The sequence below is a fragment of the Triturus cristatus genome, chromosome 6, assembly GCF_964204655.1.
Source record: "Triturus cristatus chromosome 6, aTriCri1.1, whole genome shotgun sequence".
Lineage (NCBI taxonomy): Eukaryota > Metazoa > Chordata > Amphibia > Caudata > Salamandridae > Triturus > Triturus cristatus.
Window position 1 is genome coordinate 1,920,059,356 of NC_140589.1, and position 22,136 is coordinate 1,920,081,491.

The 22,136-nt window shown below is 45.3% G+C and overlaps 1 protein-coding gene across 2 annotated transcripts in view; it reads left to right on the top strand.

Moving 5' to 3' along the window:
• The window catches only part of LOC146822466 (NACHT, LRR and PYD domains-containing protein 3-like), a 384,569-nt gene that overhangs the window by 339,694 nt on the left and 22,739 nt on the right, over nt 1-22,136 (top strand). For both annotated transcript variants that reach the window (XM_085613582.1, XM_085613583.1), the window contains one exon: nt 6,969-7,139. In XM_085613582.1, the coding sequence (XP_085469708.1) occupies nt 6,969-7,139 (171 nt within the window). The remainder of the gene's footprint in view (nt 1-6,968; nt 7,140-22,136) is intronic.

Below are 22,136 nucleotides of genomic sequence, written 5' to 3' on the forward strand. Positions count from 1 at the left end.
CCATTAAATTAGAGGGATAGTTTGTTTGAGTAACATTGAGTTCGGGTGGTACTTGGAAGTGTGAGAACTGCAGGGTATGAGTAAGGGCGCCTATGGGAAGGGAGGTCCCTTTTTGGGGTACTGGGTAAATGTAAAATGGGTTGGGCGTAAGTAGGTTGGTTATCTATTCCCAAAGCAGACCCGGTGGGCAATAGAGGTCGTGGTCCATTCTGTAATAATTGCTTGACTAGCGTTGTAATGGCATCAATAATAGATCTCATAGCCCCTACTCCTGCCCTTAGGTCATTGATGAGCTGGTGAGTGCACTGATTCTGACAATCGAGATTGGGTGCAGATATCAGTTCACGTGGCACGTCAGGAGACTGATAAATGGTATCACCCTTCAGGCCATCGATCACGTCCAAAAGGGGGGTAAACCTGGTGGTACATTGGAAAACGGGTTCAGACTGGCTTGTGGGTCAGCTGATGGAATTAGTGGGGGGTGGATGAACCCTCGTGGTGTGAAGTATTGCCTTCTGATTGCTCAAGGGAGCCCCCTTGCTTAACGGTCTTCTAAATATATCCTGGATAACTGGTGAGCCTCTAGGGCTGGAGATGCTGATAGAAGGTTGACTAGCAGCAGTGCGTGAAGTGGTGGCTGGCTTTGCATCTAAGATACCTTCACATTCCTTTAGCAGGCAATCAGTGCGATCTAAAAGGCAATTGTTGCCTGGATGCTTTGACGATTTAAAAACTTTTTTCCCTTTCCCTGCTGACCCACCTCCAGTACCCTCCACAGCTCTCCTCTTCCCCTTTCCTTAAGGGCTCCGCCCACAGCAGGATAAAATCAAGGGTCCAAACCTTATTCACACGTTGCAAAACCGTTACCGAGCCAAAATGATTATGAACACTTGGACTGACTAAAGATTTTATGCCGCCAAGAGACTTTGCCCCTCCCAATACGGCAGATCAAGAGCACCAAACAGTAGTCCCTCCTATAGTCACAAGATGAGAGATACCAAAGATAAACCTCTCCTGTGAAACGGGCAGGAGAGCTTGAGAGGACAATTGACAGTTAACTAAAATGGCCGAGGGGAGTTCAAAAGCCTCACACAGTGTCAAATAGACGATGCCCTGTGGCAGGTTGGAGCACAACCACAGAAATGGTTGGACTGGAGGGCATACAACCCCAGAGTCTGTTCCTAGCCCAGCACAACAACCAAACAAAAAAGTTACAGTACCTCGTGAAGCGGCGGTGGATCCTCAAAAGCCATTGGGAAACCAAACACAAGGGATGTGGCCCTGCCCTGTCTGTTCCTGGCAATGACAGGCAAGGATGGACCCGCGCTTGGCCTGGGATGAGGCAGCGCTTTAAGCGCGATGTAGGCACCTCCCCCTCGTCAGCGGCAGTTGGAGTGAGGTGAATTGCACCCTGGGACTTGAGGTTCCACGAGGGTGTTCTGCAGGCTGGCAGCAAGGGAAAGCAGCGAAGGTTGCATTCTGGGACTGATGTCCCACCAGGGTGTTCAAGCAGAGTGGAAGGTGCCCCCAGCAAGACCAACAAGAAAAGCGTACATTTCTCACCTAACTCTGTTGCAACAGGGCGTAAAATCACTGAAAGAGGAAAGTCGATGTGCACATACAGGTCCAGGATGGAGCAGCAGCGACTTGGTCAGGTCGGCAATTAATCTGCTCCTAGCACAAAGAGACTCAACTGGCCTGCAAGCAGAATGAACAAGATCATAAAAGTAATTTCATGGAACGTGTGCGGACTGAAAACCGCGCTACAGAACAGGGCTGCCTTTGAATTCTTACAGATTGGGGCCCTGCTGTGTCTCCAGGAATCCTGGCTGCTCACTCCATTGGCTAAAACAGAATTTGAGGAATTTCAACATACCGCAAAAAAGCGTAATGTATTTGGAAGCCCATCAGGTGGCCTATCCATATACGTAAGCCTAAGCACTACCATATTGTCAGTGAAATCTCCAATAAGCACGAACATGGTCCAAGCCTTAAACTTGCAAGGCCTGAAACTGAACAGCTCCCCACTAACAATCCTACTCTTGAATGTTTACTTCAACTGCAAAGATATCCCGAGACACAGCAAGATGAGGGGTCTGGTTGACACACTTGAAGAGCTGTTCAGGAATTACCCTAATTGTGGGATCATAATGGTCAGGGACTTTAATATTCACAACTTGGGGACACTAACAGACACCCCACCACCCAGGGACCACGCTGGCAACCTACTTAATACTTCTTTATACACTTATAGACTAAGGTCAGTGCAAGTGACACAAGTCGCCAGCCATGTTATGACTAAAGACTTCCAGGAAAAAAACAAATCAACAATTTTCATGTATAATTGTCTGCATGAACAAGCGGTAGAATTCCTAAAACCAGTGCAGCAGACTAGTGATCATCTCCCACTGTTCACAGCTATTTCTCTCCAAACGGTTAGCCTCCTGTACATCATCCCCCTGTGCACTCTAATGGGGAGGAAAAACACTCGCTCCTGAGATAACTAAAGTGAAACAAAATCAACACATCCTGCCTGGCAGCGTGGAAAAACAATTGGGCAATACACAACGACGATTGCATTGAGGGGAATATACCCGAGAATTGGACAAAACTGGTGCCGGAGCTGTAATCATCTTCTGTTAGGTAAAAAATCAAACCATTGGCCAGACTCCAGAGAAAGGGTGTGCTGCCAATTTTAACTAAAGTGTAAAAAATTCAACTAAGCAAGAAGGTATTGTGACAAGCCAATCGCAACTGCCAGCGTTCAAAAGATGAAACGGCACTCCAAAATAGGCTGACAGCCAGGAACTTACACAGAAGAAACATATGGAACTTCAAAAGGCAACAAGAAGATTCCCAGTGGCTTCACATCCACAGTCTGTTCACCCCAAACAGACCAGCGGAATTCTGGCTATACATCAATATGCTGTCTGGGCACGGCCACGATCGGTGACATGGAGTTCCAAGTCACACATGGATCAACCATGTGAACACGCTGTACTGAATGTCTTCTTATAACACCCTTCCACACCATCAACGACCTTTCACAAGCAATAGTGTGCACAACATCATTGGTAATAAAATCGGGGCCAATCATACAACCATGGATAAACAATTTCTCGATGTGCACAAACGTGTGCTACTAATATTAAAGAACATCAGAAGGAACAGGGCCCGGGTCCCAATGGCCTACCTGGACATCTTTTCAGAGAGGACTATGAATTTTGGGAAACTATACTCACCCCATTATACCAGTTCTGCATGACTAACTCAGCAATTCCTGAAGCCTGGATAGGCTCCCTACTACAATCAATCCATAAAAAAGGCGACACTGGAGATCCGACCAACTACGGGTTGATAGCCCTTCTGGATATTGAGGCAACGGCATGCACAAGTCTCCTCTTGCAAGATCTACAAAATTGGGCCAACGAGGACGGAATATTACCAGTTTACCAATCTGGCTTCAGGACAGGAGCCTCAACATTGGATTACACTCTAGCCCTAGCGAACCTGGAATAACAGCCCACCCAGAAAAAACAGCACCCTTTCTTCGCATGCTTAATAGACTACTCTGCGGCGTTTGATGGTATCAACAGGAATCTTCTCTAGCAAAAAGTACAAAACTGGGAGATCCCAACCATGCCGATGAACGCCATTATTGCCCTTTACACCAGAACCTGGGTATGTGTGAAACTAACCCGGAGCACAGCAATAAAGGTGTACACGGACCAAGGGCTGAAACAAGGCAGTGTATTGGCGCCTCTTCTCTTTAACTTGTATACTGCATACCTTGGTCTATCAATATCAAAAGCCAACTTGTTAGTTCCTAAAATTGGGCCGACCAGATTGTTCTTAATGCAGTATACTGACGATATGGTCTTAATGGACCACACTAAGATGGGTATGCAAAGAGCAATGGACCTACTAAGCGTTTACAACGGCGAAAATGAATTAACCGCAAACGCCAGTAAAACAAAGGTAGCGATCTTCGGAAAATATGCTAACAAACTCCAATATCAATGGAGATTGAGCAACCTGAAAATAACAACATCTAAATGTAACTATCTGGGGGTTTGGATCATGAGCAACGGCAAGCCCACTGCACACACTGCATCCATAGAATCAAAAGCTAAGGCGATGATGTACACCCTCTGCAAACTCAACTCCAAACTGAGCCAATCCGAAAGAATAAAAGCCAAGTTACTTCCCTCAATTTCCTGTCAGCAACTAGTCTTTCCCGCGGCACTAATTAACACCATAGAGTCCGCCAATTGCCGAGCATTTAAACAGATTTTTCAGATACCTGCCAATGCCCGGAATGCCTTAGTGCGGCTGAAATTCGGATTAAACAAGCTATACTATGAACATTGGGCATCGATCATTCTATACTATCGAGGGACATGTGCAGCCCCCCAAATACAATCAAAGCCACCCTAAAGGAAATTTGTACGCAAGGTAAAAATTCACGGGCTGACGCCCTATCCACTGCCTGCACTGAATTGCACCTTGACTTGTCCAACTGGGGGGACTTCATTCACCAACCAGGAATTTTAAAAACTATTTTAATGAAACAAGTAAGACTATATTATCCAAGCGAGATGACATGAGGCTAATAGAGTCCTCCAGCAGCAATATCGGGCTCTTAGCCAGCTCCTATAAGGATACATTGAGACAGCCATATATTGACTCAGCTCTGAACAAATCAATTTTAAAGCAAATGTCAGTCAGACTCATGGTCTTGCCAATAAAAGACATAAATATTCTATTGAAATCTCTAGAGACGGTCACCTCTTGCAGACTGTATCTTCAGCATGAGGAGTCTTTGGCTCATCTAGTTTGCATCTGCCCCCGATTGAACCACGCACGCTGCACTTTACTAAAACGTTTGTTTTCAAAATATGGCACTCGTACCTGTCCAGATGCAATGAAACTTCTTTTTAACTTGGAGATCCCGATGGAACTAGCCAGACTTGCAAAATTTTGCATGCCAGTTTAAAGAACTCATAAGCAAGGATCGAGCCATGGACTAAAGGCTAACCACGTGTTAAAAGCAGCGCATATACATCAAATTTTATGGACTCTTAATTTTTCGCTTTGGGCAACAGTTCGATATTTGCCAAATGAAATGATACAATGTTATTTTTATCAATGATCGAAGATGGTGCGTGGACGGACACACCACGCTCTGCCTTTTGTAACAATTTTTATTAACTGAAGCAATAAATTTATTCATTCAGTCAGCAGTCTGTAGGCTCAATAATGTTACCCTTAATAGGCAGGACTTGTAAAGAGTTGGAGAAACCAACCCGATTGCCTGCACCTTCAGTCTAGATAGAAATACCAGTGCCCCTGAGCTCTGCAGAGGAGGGAGCCCTATTCTTCAGCCCGGGAAGAGGCTGCTTGCAAGCTGATGACTGAAGTTGCCGAGCGAGGAAAGGCCTTCGGCAGACTTCAGAGGAGGTACGCATGCGCAAACAGGGATGCCGCGCATACGACCTCGCTCCCGGACAGGGCTGCCACGTGACTGCTGCTGCCCGTGAAGCGTGAGGTGAAATAGAAACGGGGTGATTGCCAATCTATCAAAATGGGACATAAATATAAGAATTAGGCACTCAAACAATTTAAAGTATCATGTTTGACAAGAGGTGCAACACACAACGAAGGAGAGAAAAGAAAATAGACTGAGGAGCGGTCTGAAAGCTATGGTGGCGCAGAGCGCCAGGTGAACCTGCAACATAAAAGTTAGGAAGGAGGCATCGAGGCAGCGATGCTACCGATAAATATCAATTTAAATCAGTTATGTTATAGTCTATAAAATAGCGAGGCACGTATCTTGACTGCGGAGCAGCAAAGAAAGAGGCAGGAAGATGGTGCCTCGCTATTTATGTAGATTATAACCTCTGTTTATTGGTGGGTTTGATGGAGGCATGGGTCAAAGCCTCATGGGATATGTAGTGTTCATGGTTACTTTTCTATTATTGGCTGCTGTTTCTTTGAGTAGTAAACGTTGAGAAGCATAATCCTCCCTCCGTGTCCTTAATAGAATCTAAAATTCTTGTCAGAAAGCTGGAAAATGTTCTATTCCTACTGTCCTTGAGAGGAAAAATAATGGTTTTACTTTAGCATATCCCCATTAACTCACACACTGTAAAGATTGAGAAGCATAATCGGTGCCTCCGTTCCTGACATAGAATCTTTTTCAACTGCACACCACATCAAATCTACAGACATGAGAGGCGTGAAATACAGATACTAAAGAAGGGAACACAAAAAAAAACCCATTTAGGTCTGCCTTAGTTTAAGTTGCCCGATTAAAGCTCATGTCATTGAAAATAACATACACAGGGATGGACTGTGCGACGGCCCTCCTCAGCCAATGGTTTGCTTTGGGTCAGTTCTCTTTAGCCATTGCCTGCTGAGCACGTCATGCGCACTGTGGATCAGACACTTTCCTCTTTATCAGCTTCCAGTCACTTCATTGGCGTGTTGGGCGTATGAGTCCCTCATGGAAACTTCTGTTGCAAAGCATGGCCTGATGGCTGTAATTTATGTTGTGGGGTAGTATGGGAGGAGCCCTAACAGTTGACCATCTGACCTGAGCCCCGTTTCATTCAAAGCCCAGTCAGGGTTGAGCAATTGGTTGCCCTTTAACCTGGCTCCCCTACAGAGGCCAACCACATATTGCTCCCAATTCACAAGGGTAAAGTTAGACCAAAAGTTTAACTTTACTTGTAGTAACTTATCTTTGTGAATACACCTTTCTGAATCAGGCCCCAAAGCTTCAGTTCATAGAAATGTTTCCATTTTGTCTGTGTTGTAATGACTTGTGATTACCACTGCTTTCACCACACAACATAAGAAACAATGCACTCTTCCTGTTAGCACAAACTGAGCAGTCGAGTGGCCTTTGGCTTGTCATAGTGAGACTGCTGTTAACGTAGCCATGTTTGTCACTATTGGTGTTGTAGGTTGACATGCTGTGACTTCACCCAACGGTGCTGTGGTCATCTCGCCAGAGCTCTCAAAACAAACCGGTCCCTGCTCGAAATGGACATATCTGGAAATAACATTGGAGACGAGGGAACGAAGGCATTTTGTAAAGAGCTGGAAGGTGGAGGCACCCAATTGCAGGCTCTTAGGTAAGAGATCACATCACACTGATGCTTAAGGCGATTCTAATAAATCAGATAATTTTCACCATATCCCTGTTTTTTTACGTCAGATTTGTGGGCAGTCTGCACCCCACCCAAAGGCCGCCATTTTTTGGGTCCAAGATTCCCCTTGAAGAGTGTTCCATCTTTTGGGGATTCTCTGCCCCTCATTAGTTATACCGTTGTCACTTGCACCATTGCTCAGGAGCAGCATGTTCACTGACACCTACCATTCATCAGCACTGACCCTGTTTGCTAAAGGTTTAGTAGCCAGACGAGGAGAGGGTAGTAGGGAAGACCCTGCTGGAAAGGAGACCTGAAATAACAATGGCCACCAGTTATGTATGTATTGTATTGTAATTGTATTTATATAGCATCTATTTTTGTCATTCAAAAGGGGTGTGTGCCTCGATTTAAATTTCAAAAAGAAAGGTCATTCGCTACGTAGCTAAGATGAATCTTGTCCTTCCAGCATTAGTCCCACTTGAGTTCTATCCAACGGTACGAGTGAACGTATCACTCTTTAAGATGCCCGATTCCGCATCTGTTTAAGGAAGAGACATCACGCCCGTCAGGTTACGACAGCTTGTCACAAATAGATGCTTCCAGTCATATGACAATTGAAAGATAGAAAGACACATTTTAAAAAAATACTATGATTGACACAGCAATTCTTTTGCCCTGAAGAAGTCCCGAGGTGGACGAAACGCGTCGGCTGCTTTGGCTGTTTTGGGATTTTTTATGTGTACATGACAATTGAAATAAAGAAGATTGCTTTGAAAAGAAACCTCATGGATATGGACTAATTTAAATTATATTGGATATTTTGAGTGGTGCAACTTGTGCTATTTTTTTCATTGTCGCTCCAGGATTTGGAATAGCACTGTGTTGGCGGGTGCTAATCAAGTTTTCACACTCATGGTGAATGAAAATATCACCATTAGATAGGATGGGTTAATCCTAAATCGGGTGCTGTCCTAGAGGGATACCGCTAGCTCTGGCCCCTCTACTCAGTATATACAAATGTTGTTTCTATCTTCATCCACGGATGAAAGAGCTATCTACATATCCATAACAACGTACATCACAAGGCTGCTTTCTATTATAAATAATGAGCATCCCGATAGATTAGCAGAAGAGGCACTTCAGCTGACACCAAGGGTCCCTGCATGCTGAGACTTCACCACGAGCGGTCTGACATCTCCGTGAGGGGGAATCCAGTTCATGACCAAAAAGACATGAGCATATGGGAAGGAAAAAGTAGTTAGGGAAGGGAAGAAGAAGAAAGGGAGGAAAGAAGGATTAGAGGAAAAGATGAACAGAAAGACTAAACAAACATAGAATGGACTCAAAACTAGAACCCTCAAGTCTTCATGCCTTCACCATTAATTATCAACCCAATCTATCCAAAAATGCAGCTAAAGGGATCAAACACCAGCTACTCAAAACCCACTCAGAAATACTTCTCAGACCCATATTTCTGCTTCAACAAGGGTATACTAACGAATGACCTCATCTTCCACTCCAAAACACGTGCACAATGGAGGAATATCTTTTATTCCATGCTTCGAATCTCCGACACCAGTAAAACTCCTTATGGCCACAAATTGTCTGTCTCTCCCTCATCCTTCTGCAATGCAAACATTACCATATCCATATAAAACAACGGTATATCCTAATACAATCCTCGAATGACAATCTTGCCATAATAGTAAGTAAATGTAGCTTCTAGAGCGCTCGGCTACCTCAGACGAGGTGTCCCGGCGCTGGGTGGGGGTCGAACAGGTCCTTATGACTGACTCAAAAGCCAGGTTTTTAGCGGTTGCCTGAAAATCTGTTTAGATTTCAACAGTTGATGGTGGGCAGGCATACTGTTCCTTAGTTTCGCTGTTTTTACCATGAAGGATCTGTCACCTTGCCTAGCTTTAAGAAAGCGTGGAACCGGCAGGAGTCCCAGGTGGTTTGATCTCCGGTCCCGTTCCTGATCATATAGTTGCAGTCTCTGCTGGATAGCCAGGGCCCCGGTCTCTGGTGGCTCTAAAAGCCTAAATCAGAGACTTACAGTCAATCCTCCTGATGACAGGAAGCCAATGGAGTTGCTGCAGATGATGGGAGATGTGATGCCTGTGGGTAACCTGCCGGATCAGTCTCGCTGCTGAGTTCTGAATACTCTGATGCCTGCGGATGAGATGTGCTTATAGCTCCTGATACAGGCTGTTGGCATAGTCCAGCTGTGAGGTCACTAAAGCATGGACCGCAGTCTTTCTGCAATCCTCCGGCAGGAAATGTAAAAATTTCCTGATGGCTCTTAATTTCCAAAAGCACAAGGGCGAAACATGATGCACCTGCGTCTTGAAAGAGAGGTCTTTGTTCAGTTTGATACACAGATTTCTGGCTGAATCCACCGGTATAGGTGGTGGATTCAGCTCTGCAGGCCACCACTGATTTGACAGTGTAGGTGAAGCATGACTGAAGAACAAGACTTCCGTCTTCCCAGCATTAAGTTTTAGACACTTCTCATTCATCCATACAGAGATGTTTTTCAGGCATTCCTTAGAGTTATAAAAGGCCGCCACCGAATGTTCTTTAAAAGAGAACACCAGTTGTGTATCGTCAGCATAGGAAACCACCCTCACACCCCATGAATCAACAAGGGAAGCCAATGGGGCAAGGTAGATATTAAACAGCAGCGTGCTCAGCACAGAACCCTGAGGCACCCCTCAAACAAGAGGTTTCTGAGAGGAGACAAAAGGACGCAGAAGCACCTGCTGTGAACGATTCTCCAGGAATGACTGTTGCTAGGACAGAGCTTTTCAGCTCACTCCCACTTATATCAGTCTCCTGAGCAAAATCGGGTGGGTGAGTGTATTGAAAGATGCAGACGGGTCTAAAAGTACCAGCATCGCTGAAGCGCCCTGGTCTACTGACTCACGCACAGTTTCGGAGACTTCAAGAAGCGCGGTCTCCGTACTGTACCAGCTCTAAAACCTGATTGCAAGTCATGTAGGCGTCCATTGGTTTCTAAGAATTCTGCCAATTGCTTCTGGACTTCCTTCTCCAGAATTTATGCCGGCGCTGGCTGTAGAGAGATAGGTCTAAAATTCTTGAGCTCTGCCGGGTCGGCCTCAGGTTTCTTTAATAAAGGCAACAAGAATGCTTGTTTCCAGATGGCTGGATAAGTAACAGATTTTAAGGAAGAATTCCAAATCTGGTTGAGTATCGCATTCAGCCAGGGCGCCAACAATCTGAAGAACCGTGCAGGGCAAGGATCTCCAGGTGAGCCCGACTTACACTTGGTCAGCTCCTTGAGTGACTCTTCAAATGACAACAGACTGAATTCTGACAAGTTACTGAGAGAATCAGGGGTTACAATATGCAAGTGAGAGGGGGGTCGAGTCTTTAAGGAAAATGCGGAATATACGTTCTGAATCTTTTGCTGGAAATAATCTGACAGGCCAGAACAGAGAGCAGGGGAGGGCTAAAACATGCTATCCAAAGCGGTGGGATCGGTAAAGGTTTTAACAATCTTAAAGATTTCTTTGGGCAAATTATCTGAGTTCTTGATTTTATTTGCAAAGTAAACCCTCATTCTGCTACGCTTTAGCCTGTGAAATTTTTCCAAGGCCTCTGGATAGAGGCATTTTGTAGCCGGATTATAAGGCTTTCTCCAGGACTGTTCTAGTTTCTTACAGAGGCTCTTCTCTGGTTCTTAGTTCCGTGGAAAACCCGGGGGCTGAGGGTTTCCATCTAGTAGAAGTAACTGGCCTGGACGGGGAGACTGTGTCTAAGACATTTGTGACACAATGGTTACAACAGAAAGAATCGCTGTTGGGATCCCTAGTATGTTGTGGTATAGCTTCTTGGAGAGCCGGCCCCATGGCTTCTTGAGTGACCTTTCTCCAGTTTCTCCTCCTGTCCGTGATAGTCATAGGTTTGGTTGGCTTAGACTCTATACTAAGGGTAAAAGGTACCAAAAAGTGGTCCGACCAGGTCAGATGCAAAGGCACCTCCACCCTTAGGTTAGGGTTGTTTGAAAAAATCAGATCAAGAATATGGCTAGCGGTATGTGTAGGTGCGGAACCCAATAGCAGAGCTTTAAACCTTTTAATGTTTCCAGAAACTTGGTTTCCTGTTAATAGTTTTCATCATCAGCTTATAAATTAAAGTCGGCAAGAACTGTTAGATTGACATACTTTAAAGAGAGCTGAGCGATGGTAACGCACAGCTCTGACAAGTGGCCAGATACTAGCAGCCCGGCCACAGAAGAGGAAGATGAAATTCTGACGACACAAAAGGACATAGCCTCAATGTTCCCGATAGGATCTAGTCTCCTGGTGGTGATCTCCCAACCATCCCTAAGGATAACTGCAACATCACCTCCTATCTTGTTGCCACCACGATTGGCACAAGCAATCCAAAAACCAAAGGGAACAGCAATCATCAAATCAGGATTAGTGCCCTCCCTCAACCAGGTTTCCGTTAGGAGCATAAGATCACAAGAGTTCACTTCAGGGGAAAGCCAGATGCCGTCAGCATGTTTCGGCAGGGACCTACAATTAATCAAACAGGCTCCGATTTTCACACTGTTAGCAGTGGGGCAAACTAAGGAGGCAATATTACCTTTGTCCCACCGCCTCTTATAACCAGCTTAAATTTGAATGAAGTACAGCAGTTCTTATCTGCACCCGTCCCCATGTCCATCCTGGCCTTACATGTTCATGTTCAGGAGCCAGTCTCTAGATCGAGCATCGAATAGTTCTCGAGTCCACATCTCCACACAAATCACCCTGGTTACCATGATGACCCATGCGACTGGTCTGACCACCACGCCATCACCTTCCATCTACCTGGCACCATCAAGACAAAAGCACCGCAACCAACGATTCCTAAACGCTGGATCAGAGACACCAAGAACTTGGACCGAAATGAACTGGTGGCCCGCTGTAAATCCAACCTCCCACCCCCTTCGCATCTCTCATCAGTCAGTGACCTCAATGATCACTACTCTGCGACCATCTCAAACATCCTGGACGATCTAGCCCCACTAAAACTGAAAAGAACCCAAATCAAAGACAGAAACCCCTGGTTCACGGGTTCCCTTAATGACGAGAGGAGAGCCCTCCGGCAAGCTGAAAGAGCCTGGAGGCAACACCCCTCTACTGCACACCTACAACTCCTCCGCCAGGCCAGAAATACCTACAACAGGAACATTCTCAACTCAAAAAAAGACTTCTTCAGAACAGAACTTGAGAAAGCTAAGAACAGACCCCACAAGCTCTTCGAATTGGTCAAACACCAATCTAACAAACTGGCCAAATCTTCTAAAGAAACCCCCAAATCTCTTATATCCTCTGAAGAATTCTCCTCTTTCTTCACTGACAAAATCTTGGCCCTTGGAAACGAACTCAACACCATCACATACCCCCAACCCCCACCTGACCCGTCTCCTCCCACATCGACACTCCCACAGGCCACTCCCAAAAATCACGCTCACTGGTCCATCTTCAAAGACTATGATGAAGACTCCATCTCCAAAATCCTCTCTACCTTAAAACCGAACAACCATTTCAATGACCCGCTCCCTGCCAACTGCCTTACGGTCGTCGCCCAATCCATTATTCCCAGCTGGACTTCAATAATCAATGCCTCCCTTCAGCAGGGAATAATGCCAGACTCTCTAAAAGCCGGCCAAGTCCTCCCCATCCTGAAAAAGCCATCGCTGGACCCAGCCTCCCCAGACAACTTCAGGCCCATCTCCAACATCCCCCTCTTAGCCAAAGTGTTGGAGAAATGTGCGCAACAGCAGCTAAGTCACCACATCAACAACTTCCACCTCCTTGATGACTTTCAATCCGGATTTAGACCGGGGCACAGCACAGAAACCACCATGCTTCACATAGTCGATGATGCCCTCCAAGCCCTCGACCAAGGCAAAACCTGTCTCCTAATCCTCCTGGACTTATCCTCGGCCTTCGACACAGTCAACCATGAAAAATTACTCGAACGCCTCAAACTCAGAATGGGCTTAGATGGCACTGTTCTAGATTGGTTTAGTTCCTTCCTCCATAACCGGTCACAGAGATTCCTGATTGATGGCAACCTTTCTTCACCATCGCCGGTCACAGTTGGAGTCCCCCAAGGATCAACCCTGTCCCCCACCCTCTTCAACCTCTACCTAGAACCGCTTACCGAAGTATTGCGCGCAGCTAACATCTCCTATCATATGTATGCCGATGACACCCAGATCTACATCAAAACCTCTTCTCTCGAAGAGATTATCTCCCTGAACGAAGCCCTGATACTCACCGTACAATGGCTCGCATCCAACCAACTTAAACTCAATGCAAAGAAAACAGAATTTCTCCTGATCTCCCCTCCCAATGCCAACTTAGAGATTCAATCATGGATCAAGGCTATTACAGCCTTAAACTGCCCACCGACCATTGTGAATTCGGCTAAATCCCTGGGCATTACCCTTGACACAAACCTTAACATGAGGGACCACATAAATTCTATGGCTAAAACAGCCAGATTCCATCTGAGCTACCTTAGGAAATTGAAACCCTTCCTTGATGCCCCCGACCTAAAAATGGCAGTTCAAGCACTCGTCATCTCTAGACTGGAATATGGCTGCTCAACCCTCTCGGGCTTACCCAAGATCTCCCTGGCACCTCTAAAAGCCTGCCTCAACGCGGCTGCCAGACTACTGACTGGCACTAGGAAATATGATCATATTTCCCCACTCCTGAAAGCTCTCAACTGGCTTCCCTTGGAGGCAAGAATACAGCTCAAACTAGCATGCATCACGCACAAAGCTTTACACTCTAACTCCCCCGCATATCTGACACAGAAACTCATGATCTCCGGAGGAACCAGAAACTCCAGATCCGCCAGGGATTTCCTGCTCCAACCTGCACGTTTTCGGAAAAATAAAACGTACAATCGGGCCTTCTCAGGGGCTGCTCCACGAATATGGAACTCTCTCCCACCCCACATCAGAAGAATCCCCTCACTGTCTCACTTCAAAAAGGATGCCAAAATCTTCCTTATGGGCAAATTTCTCGTCTAACACTACCTCAACTACTTCTTTGGCATAGCCTATGACGGCCCACTACCTCCCCCCTACCTACCGGGTCTCCCGAAACACCAGAATCTTGGGACCGGGTTAGAATTATTGAAAATGTACTCTGTAAATATGGTTTGTCGCTCTTTGTAATCGGTTATGTAAAATGTAAATACATACTTTGTGTATATATATTCCTGCACTATACTGCTACTTGAGCTGTAACTGGTTGACTCTAAATCTGTCTGTATATTGCTTTGCTCCCCTGTAAAGCGCTCTGATACCCTAACGGGTCAAGTTCGCGCTCTATAAAACACATAAATAAATAAATAAAATGACACTTCAACACCACACCAAACGTCCTTGCCTACCCCAACTTCACACAACCCACGTCATACCACCAGCAATTGCTACCCCTCCCAACCCCCTGACCTAGCCACACCGGAGCCCTCACTCCCAGCAAGGCATAGGAATCAAATGGCGAGTTGCCAACCCTGTGCACATATATCCCTGGCCTTTTTGCGGACAAACCGAGAATTCTCTCCCGCTCATCTTCTCTATCCCCCTTCCATTGAACTTTCCTGCAAGCTCCCCCAGATACGCCAACAGCTCCTCCTTATGCCCGGATGCTCTCTTCCTATACCCCCAACCTGATCAACTTCTTATCACCCATGTCTTACTCGCAGCCCATAGGCCTTCCTACCCTCCCCCCCACACCCCTGCTCCCATCTCCACACAAGTGGGCCTTCAACAAGACCTCCCTGACTCACCAACATCCCATGACCGTAATAGCGTTCCCGCTCAACCAGATCTACCATGCGGCCTCACCCCCTACTGGAACGCACACCACAGCCCATAACCAACTGTCACACATTGCCTGGGTCGCACACCTTGATGAGATCTCCCTCTGCCTGGTCCACCTCAAGGATGAATTCCAGGAATTATAAACCATCACCATAGAGTTTCTGCCCAGGCATAGACCCAATAGTGCCCTTTTGAACCGACAAGCTCCCAAACAGGCATGTTTCTCACCCAAGACACGCACAACGATCATCTTAACTCAAAAACTATACCCTTCCCCAATGCCTCCTCTCGTCCCAGGAGACTAAGGACTGATTTATCTGACAGTGACATCCGCGACCTCCTCCTTTCTTATGCCAACCCAATAGACACTAACAAGTCCTTCTGGGGTCAAATCCAAGCCATTCAAGCTAACCCCTTCAGAGAATCTACTCACAATCACAGATTTATGAACAGCGAGAACCTCAAGTGCATTAACATCTCTCGGGCTGCCATTACCCATTCTTCTAGCAATTTGTAATCCGTACCTCTCAACTGCAGATCAGCTAGTAAACACGCTCCTGATATCTACGATCTCATTCACACAAATGAGCCCAATATCTTTATCCTCATGGAAACCTGGCTAAACAGCTCCTCTTCTTCTAACCTAGACCTACTAGTCCCTCCTAGCCATCAACATAATTCGACTCCACAGAACTAGGAAACCTGGTGGTGGAATAGCCTGCATATACCGAAACACAATCTCTGTGAACCAATCAGCAACCATCTCCTTACCTACATGTGAATATCTTTGCATCAACATCACGAACAACAACAACCTAATTTGCAAACTACAAACAGTCTACAATCCCCCTGGAGACAACCTGCTATTCAGTGAACAATTAATGGATGTCATCACATCCAACGATGACAATCGAGTGGCACAGATTTTCCTCAGAGACTTCAACCTCCACTTGAGGAACCCAAACGACCATGCTGTGAATTGTCTTAAATCCTTCCTGTGTGATCACAATCTGATCCAATTCTGCAACAGTCCTACCCACAACAAGGGAGAGACATTGGACCTTATCATATCTAAAATGAATAACATCACACTTGATTCCATTATCCCCTTCGATTGGTCTGACCACTACAACATCATCTTATTCATCAACGTGGAGGCGACCCCAAAGAAAGGTCAACCCATGAAAACAAAACGATGGAAAAGGAATCTCGTAAACATATTCCTAACGTCTTCGCAAGCCGATGTAACACCGCCCTGACCCCCCAGGGAGGCATAGTAGATGTACTTGACCTCACAGAGTTCTATAACTCCTCTGTTGTTGACGTACTTGATTCTATTACCCCCCTTAAACAAAAAAACCTTTCCACTAAAATCTCCAACCCTTGGTTCAATGAAAATCTGAACTCTGAATGACACAATCTAAGATTATCAGAAAGAACCTGGAGATCCGTACCCGCCACTGAAAATCTAAAATACCTTAGATCCGTGAGGAACACATACCACAGGAAAATCAAAAATGCAAAATCAGACTTCTTTAGACCTCAGCTTAACCTAGCCAAAAATCAACCCAAAAAACAGTTTGAAATCATCATGCTACAATTGCTTACCACCCAAAACCCGCTGAAACATGGAGAAATCACTCCCGCTAACTGTGAGGATTTGGCCGCATTCTTCTCGAAGTAAACAAACAACATTAAAAACGACCTACAATCAAAGGGGGCACTATCTCCAGCTAGAAGGTTTGCTTTTCCACTTGTCGCCCAGGTCAGATTGGTTTGGTTCCCTGGGGGGATGTCCCCAAAAACAATGCCTCCTGCACACTTTCACTCCCCTCAACCAACCTTGGATCGTATTTTTCAGAAGTGTGGTCGACCCGATCTGGACATATTCGTGACCAGTCTGAACCTTAAATGCCCATTCTTCGCAAGTTGGCTTCCCCACAAGGGCTTGTGCGGGTATACGTTTTCGATGAACTGGTCGCGGATCTATGCTTGCGCTTTTCCACCGATACCGTTGGTTCCCAGGGTTCTCCAGAAAATGAAGAAAGAACCTTGTCGCCTAATACTCATAGCTCCCAGGTGGCCTCGCCAGTTCTGGTTCACTGAACTCCTCCTTCTCTCTGAATGCGATCCCATTCAGTTGCGACCAATACCGAACCTTCTATCCATTCAGAACGGACAGATCAGTCATCCGGATCCTGCATCTCTGCACTTAGTGGCCTGGCGCCTGGGCACTTTGAATTCGCTCACTTAGACATTCCTTCTGACTGTAGAGAAGTCTTAGCCAATGCTAGAGCGCTTTCCACAATAAAGACATACAGGCTCAAATGGAAACTATTTTGCCTATGGTGTCAAACTGCCAACATTCATCCAATCCATGCGAAACCGGAACAAATGTTGCCTTTCTTTTTGCATTTGGCAAGATCAGTCCTTTCGCATTCTACCCTTAAGGTATTCTTAGTGGCTATCTTCAGATTCTGACCGGATGGTTCCAACTCTTTACTCCTCTAGGATCATTCAGCAGTTCTTCAAGGGATTGTTTAGCATGTTTCCTCCCATCCGCCGTCCACCTCCATCCTGGCATCTTAACTTTGTGCTCTCACAACTCATGCGTCATCCTTTTGAACCTATTCATAAGACCGATTTGAAGTTTCTTTCACGGAAAGTGTCCCTGCTGTTAGCTCTCACATCTGCTAGGTGGGTCAGCGACATTCAAGCCTTCACTATTAAACCGCCTTTCCTCCAATTCACCAGGGATTCGGTAGTGCTATGCACTAACCCCACTTTTATGCCTAAAGTACCTTCGGACTTCCATCTCAACGAACTGGTCATTCTAAAGACTTTCTTTCCTAATCCTCAATCCCCTGCCGAAAGGGCTTTGCATACATACTCTTGATGTTAAGAGGTGTCTCAAATTCTATTTACAGAGGACATCCTCAATTTGAAAATCTGATCAGCTATTTATAGCTTATGGAAAGATGCGTACAGGACACGCAATATCTAAACAATCCATTGCTCGTTGGATTTCTGCTGCAATTGTCTGTCATCAGCATGCAGGCAGACCATTTACAAGCAACTCCGAGAGCGCACAAAACCTCATGAGTATTATTAAGGATTTACTGCTCTCTACTCTGATTCAGGCATGTGAATCTATGAAAGATACCCCAATACTGCAGAAGAACAATAGTTACCTGTAATCTGTGGTTCTCCAGTATTCGTATCTTTCATAGATTCACATGCAACCCACCCACCTCCCTTCTATGCTCTTTTTGTTTGTCACTCTAGATCACACTTGTGGTAGAAAATCTGAGAGCCTCAGCCTCTGAGGAGAACATTCTGGAGGGTGCTGTCGCCTGATTGGCTGTAGTTTGGACTATATATAATGACTTGGACGAGTAATGCAAGTGGAAAAAAAAAATCTTATTACTTCTAGCTGTTTTACATCCTGGTTCTAATATACTTAGGATCTACTTATGTTATGCATATTTATTGCTATTTTTATGTAGCGTGGGACTCCCACTCCGACGACGGGGAATGATTCAGGCATGTGAATCTATAAAAGATACCAATACTGGAGAACCACAGATTACTGCTAAGTAGCTATTGTTCATCTCTGCTCTTCTGTGCATGACTGGAAAGCTCTTGTGTGAGGATCTCAAGCATTCAGCCGCAGTCCGTGTAGGTAACAGCGGTGGGGCCGCGTGGGGGGGGATTTCGAGGGACGCTGCAAAAGGAAAATTAATCATTTGTCAAACTAGAGGCAAACCTCGGCACTCGATTGAGTTTGATTTTGAGTTTTACAGACCAATTTTTATTATATTCAGCAAGTACAAATTTTACTTTTCTTTACGTTGAATATGCTGAGCATATCTTTCAAAAGCAATAAAATATCAAAAACAGGCAATCTATATTCAAACAGTGATGAGCTGGTAGTTTTTTTTTTCACTTCAGCGATGAACCGGCAGCCGGCACGTGTTTCGTTTCCATGAAACTTTTTCAAGGTTGCAATAAATGCCAAAAATAAAACCCAATATTTACAAGCATTCTCCATATACAGGATATCCTCTGTTGAGAAACCGTGTTTCGAGTTTTGATAACTCCTGATTAAAGATGTTGTCCTCACTGCAGTTTCTCCTAAGTTTGGTCATTTCACCGAAAGGAATTGAGTTGATCTGTGTCGAAGGGTGGGCACTAGATGCATGTAAAAGAGCATTACACGCTGTGGGTTTTCTGAACAGGCGGGACATGATTTTATTGTCCTTCGCATATATGACATCCAAAAATTCAATTTCAGTTCCACTATACTTAGATGTAAATTTTAAATTGTTATGTTATGTTATTTGTACACTTCTATAGCGCACGGCCACTCCACTGGAGTATCCCGGCGCTTTAACGAAGACTCCCAACCGAAGATGGGGAAAAACATAACACCAAAAGGGCATACAAACACAGAAACAGCATCAAGATTACGGGAAGAGCAAAGTCTTAAGAGCCTTGCGGAAAGACAGAAGACTAGAAGTCTGTCTTAGAGAGATTGGAAGATCTATGGAAGATATATGTATTATTGTTCAGGTATTCAGTTAGATTTTTAAATTGATCTGCACTGCCAGCCCAAATAATAAGAATGTCGTCTATATATCGGGTCCAGTAAACTATGAGTCCTGTTAGGTCTGGGGGTCCCAGGAGACATAGATGTTTTGCCTCAAATCTACCCATGTACAGGTTGGCATAGGATGGGGAACATTTTTTGGACTTGCACATTGTAGGGCAAAAAAACACTCTCAATATCTGTCACTTGGTTTGCGTCCTTCTATTAGTTCGCCTTTTGACACTAGGGGTGTTGTATTAGAATTGGTTTTTCTTGGGGACATTTTTTGCGATCTAAATCAAGGTGGCATTGGCAAAGCACATTATGATCCACTAATTCTTGCTCTTTTAGAATTATGGTTTAATTTACATCTAGCCCATATGGTTGCTTTGGTATTTATTTAGAATATAATAAAAATTGGTCTGTAAAACTCAAAATCAAACTCAATTGAGTGCCGAGGTTTGCCTCTAGTTTGACATTTTCACATGGTTTTCTAACCATAGTGAACTACACCTTGGGTAGTGGAGTGTAACTTTGAACCTTGAGGGGCACCAACATAATATATATTGATTTCTTAATGCACATATGGGGCGATGTGCTCCCAATCTAACCACTACTTCCCTTTGTAGATATTGATAAATGAATTATTTATTTACTTTTCCCTCTGCATTGTCCCTCGAAATCCCCCCACGCGGCCCAACCGCCCCACCGCTGTTACCTGTACGGACTTCGGCTGCAAGCACTGATAACAAGAGGGTGCAGCACCCCTCACCACTGAAAACATCATTTGTTTTAAACATTTGAAAATAAAAACACCCCCAGCAGTGTTAAAAGTGAAGAAAATGCCACAAAGGTAATAAAACTCTGTGCTCACTCATCAGCTTCGACAAATGCCCAGATTTTGGTGACGTTTAGAAGCTCCTGTTAGGACAGCTGAGGAGGTGGAATGGAAGCACTTATATGGATGTGTTCTTCTAGGTTAAACCTAGAAATTATGAGATGTTACAAGTGAGCAGATGAGGTCTGATCTGTAAACCAGACATAAGTACTTCTAGCTGCTGCCTGGAAATGCACCCCTTCTCTGTTGGGCCATTTGAGAAGGTAAGCGTAGTCTAGCATGTCTGATTGCACCCCTTCTCTGATGGACCTTTAGAGAAAATAAACACAGTCTAGCAAGTGTCTAAATGCATTCGAGTAATTGCACCCCCCTCTGATGGACCTTTAGAGAAGCTAAGCCTAGTCTAGCACGCGTCTAATTGCCCCCTTCTCTGATGACACTTTAGAGAAGATAAGCATAGTCTTGGCAAGTGTCTAATTGCCCCTCTTCTTGGATGGACCTTTAGAGCAGGTAAGCGTAGTCTAGCATGTGTCTAATTGCCCCCTTCTCTGATGGACCTTTAGAGAAGTTAAGCGTAGTCTAGCATGTGTCTAATTGCCCCCTTCTCAGATGGACCTTTAGAAAAGGGAAGCGTAGTCTAGCATGTGTCTAATTGCCCCCTTCTCAGTTGGACCTTTAGAGAAGGGAAGCGTAGTCTAACATGTGTCTAATTGCCCCCTTCTCTGATGGACCTTTAGAGAAAATAAGCACAGTCTAGCAAGTGTCTTATTGCACCCCTTCTCTGATGGACCTTTAGAGAAGGTAAGCATAGTCTAGCATGTATCTTATTGCATCCCTTCTCGGATGGACCTTTAGAAATCGTTAAGTCTAGTATAGCATGTGTCTAATTGCCCCCTTCTCTGGTGGTACTTTAGAGAAGATAAGCATAGTCTAGCATGTGTCTAATTGCCCCCTTCTCGGATGGACCTTTAGAGAAAGTGAGTGTATTCTAGCATGTGTTTAATTGCCCCCTTCTCTGGTGGACCTTTAGAGAAGGTAAGTGAAGTCTAGCATGTGTCTAATTGCCCCCTTCTCGGATGGACCTATAGAGAAGGTAAGTGTAGTCTAGAATGTGTCTGTTAGAAATGGGATTTCTGGTTGGCTAAGGCTTGCGCCAAAGCCAGGCAGAAACCACCACTCTAGTCAAGGCAAGGGAGTTACACGCCAAAGATAACCCCTGCTCACCCCCTTGGTATCTTGGCACGAGCAGTCAGGCTTATCCCGGAGGCAATATGTAAAGCATTTGCGCACGCACACAGCAGCATCCCAGGCACACCACAAAAGGAACTCCACACAAGGTTATATCAAAAATAGGCAATGAGGGGTAGGCTCCCTCAGAAGTTTAAAATAATCACATAAGGCGGGGTGGGCACCCGCTAGGGCTCAAATAAGCGGGGTGGGCACCCTCGTGGTAAATAACAAAATACGCGGGGTGGGCACCCGTGATATTAGAAAAACGCTGGGTGGGCACCTGCAGTATTAGAAAAACGCGGGGTGGGCACCCACAGTAAAAGCACAACGGGGAATCCCTGGGCTGGGGATTCCTCCAGCAAGGGCTGCAGCGCTTTGCTGCGCAGCCCCCAAGCTCTCCCTCTCATTCAGGGAAAGTCCAGGTCCTTTCAAGAAATAAAGCAAAGCGCTCACAGGGCACTG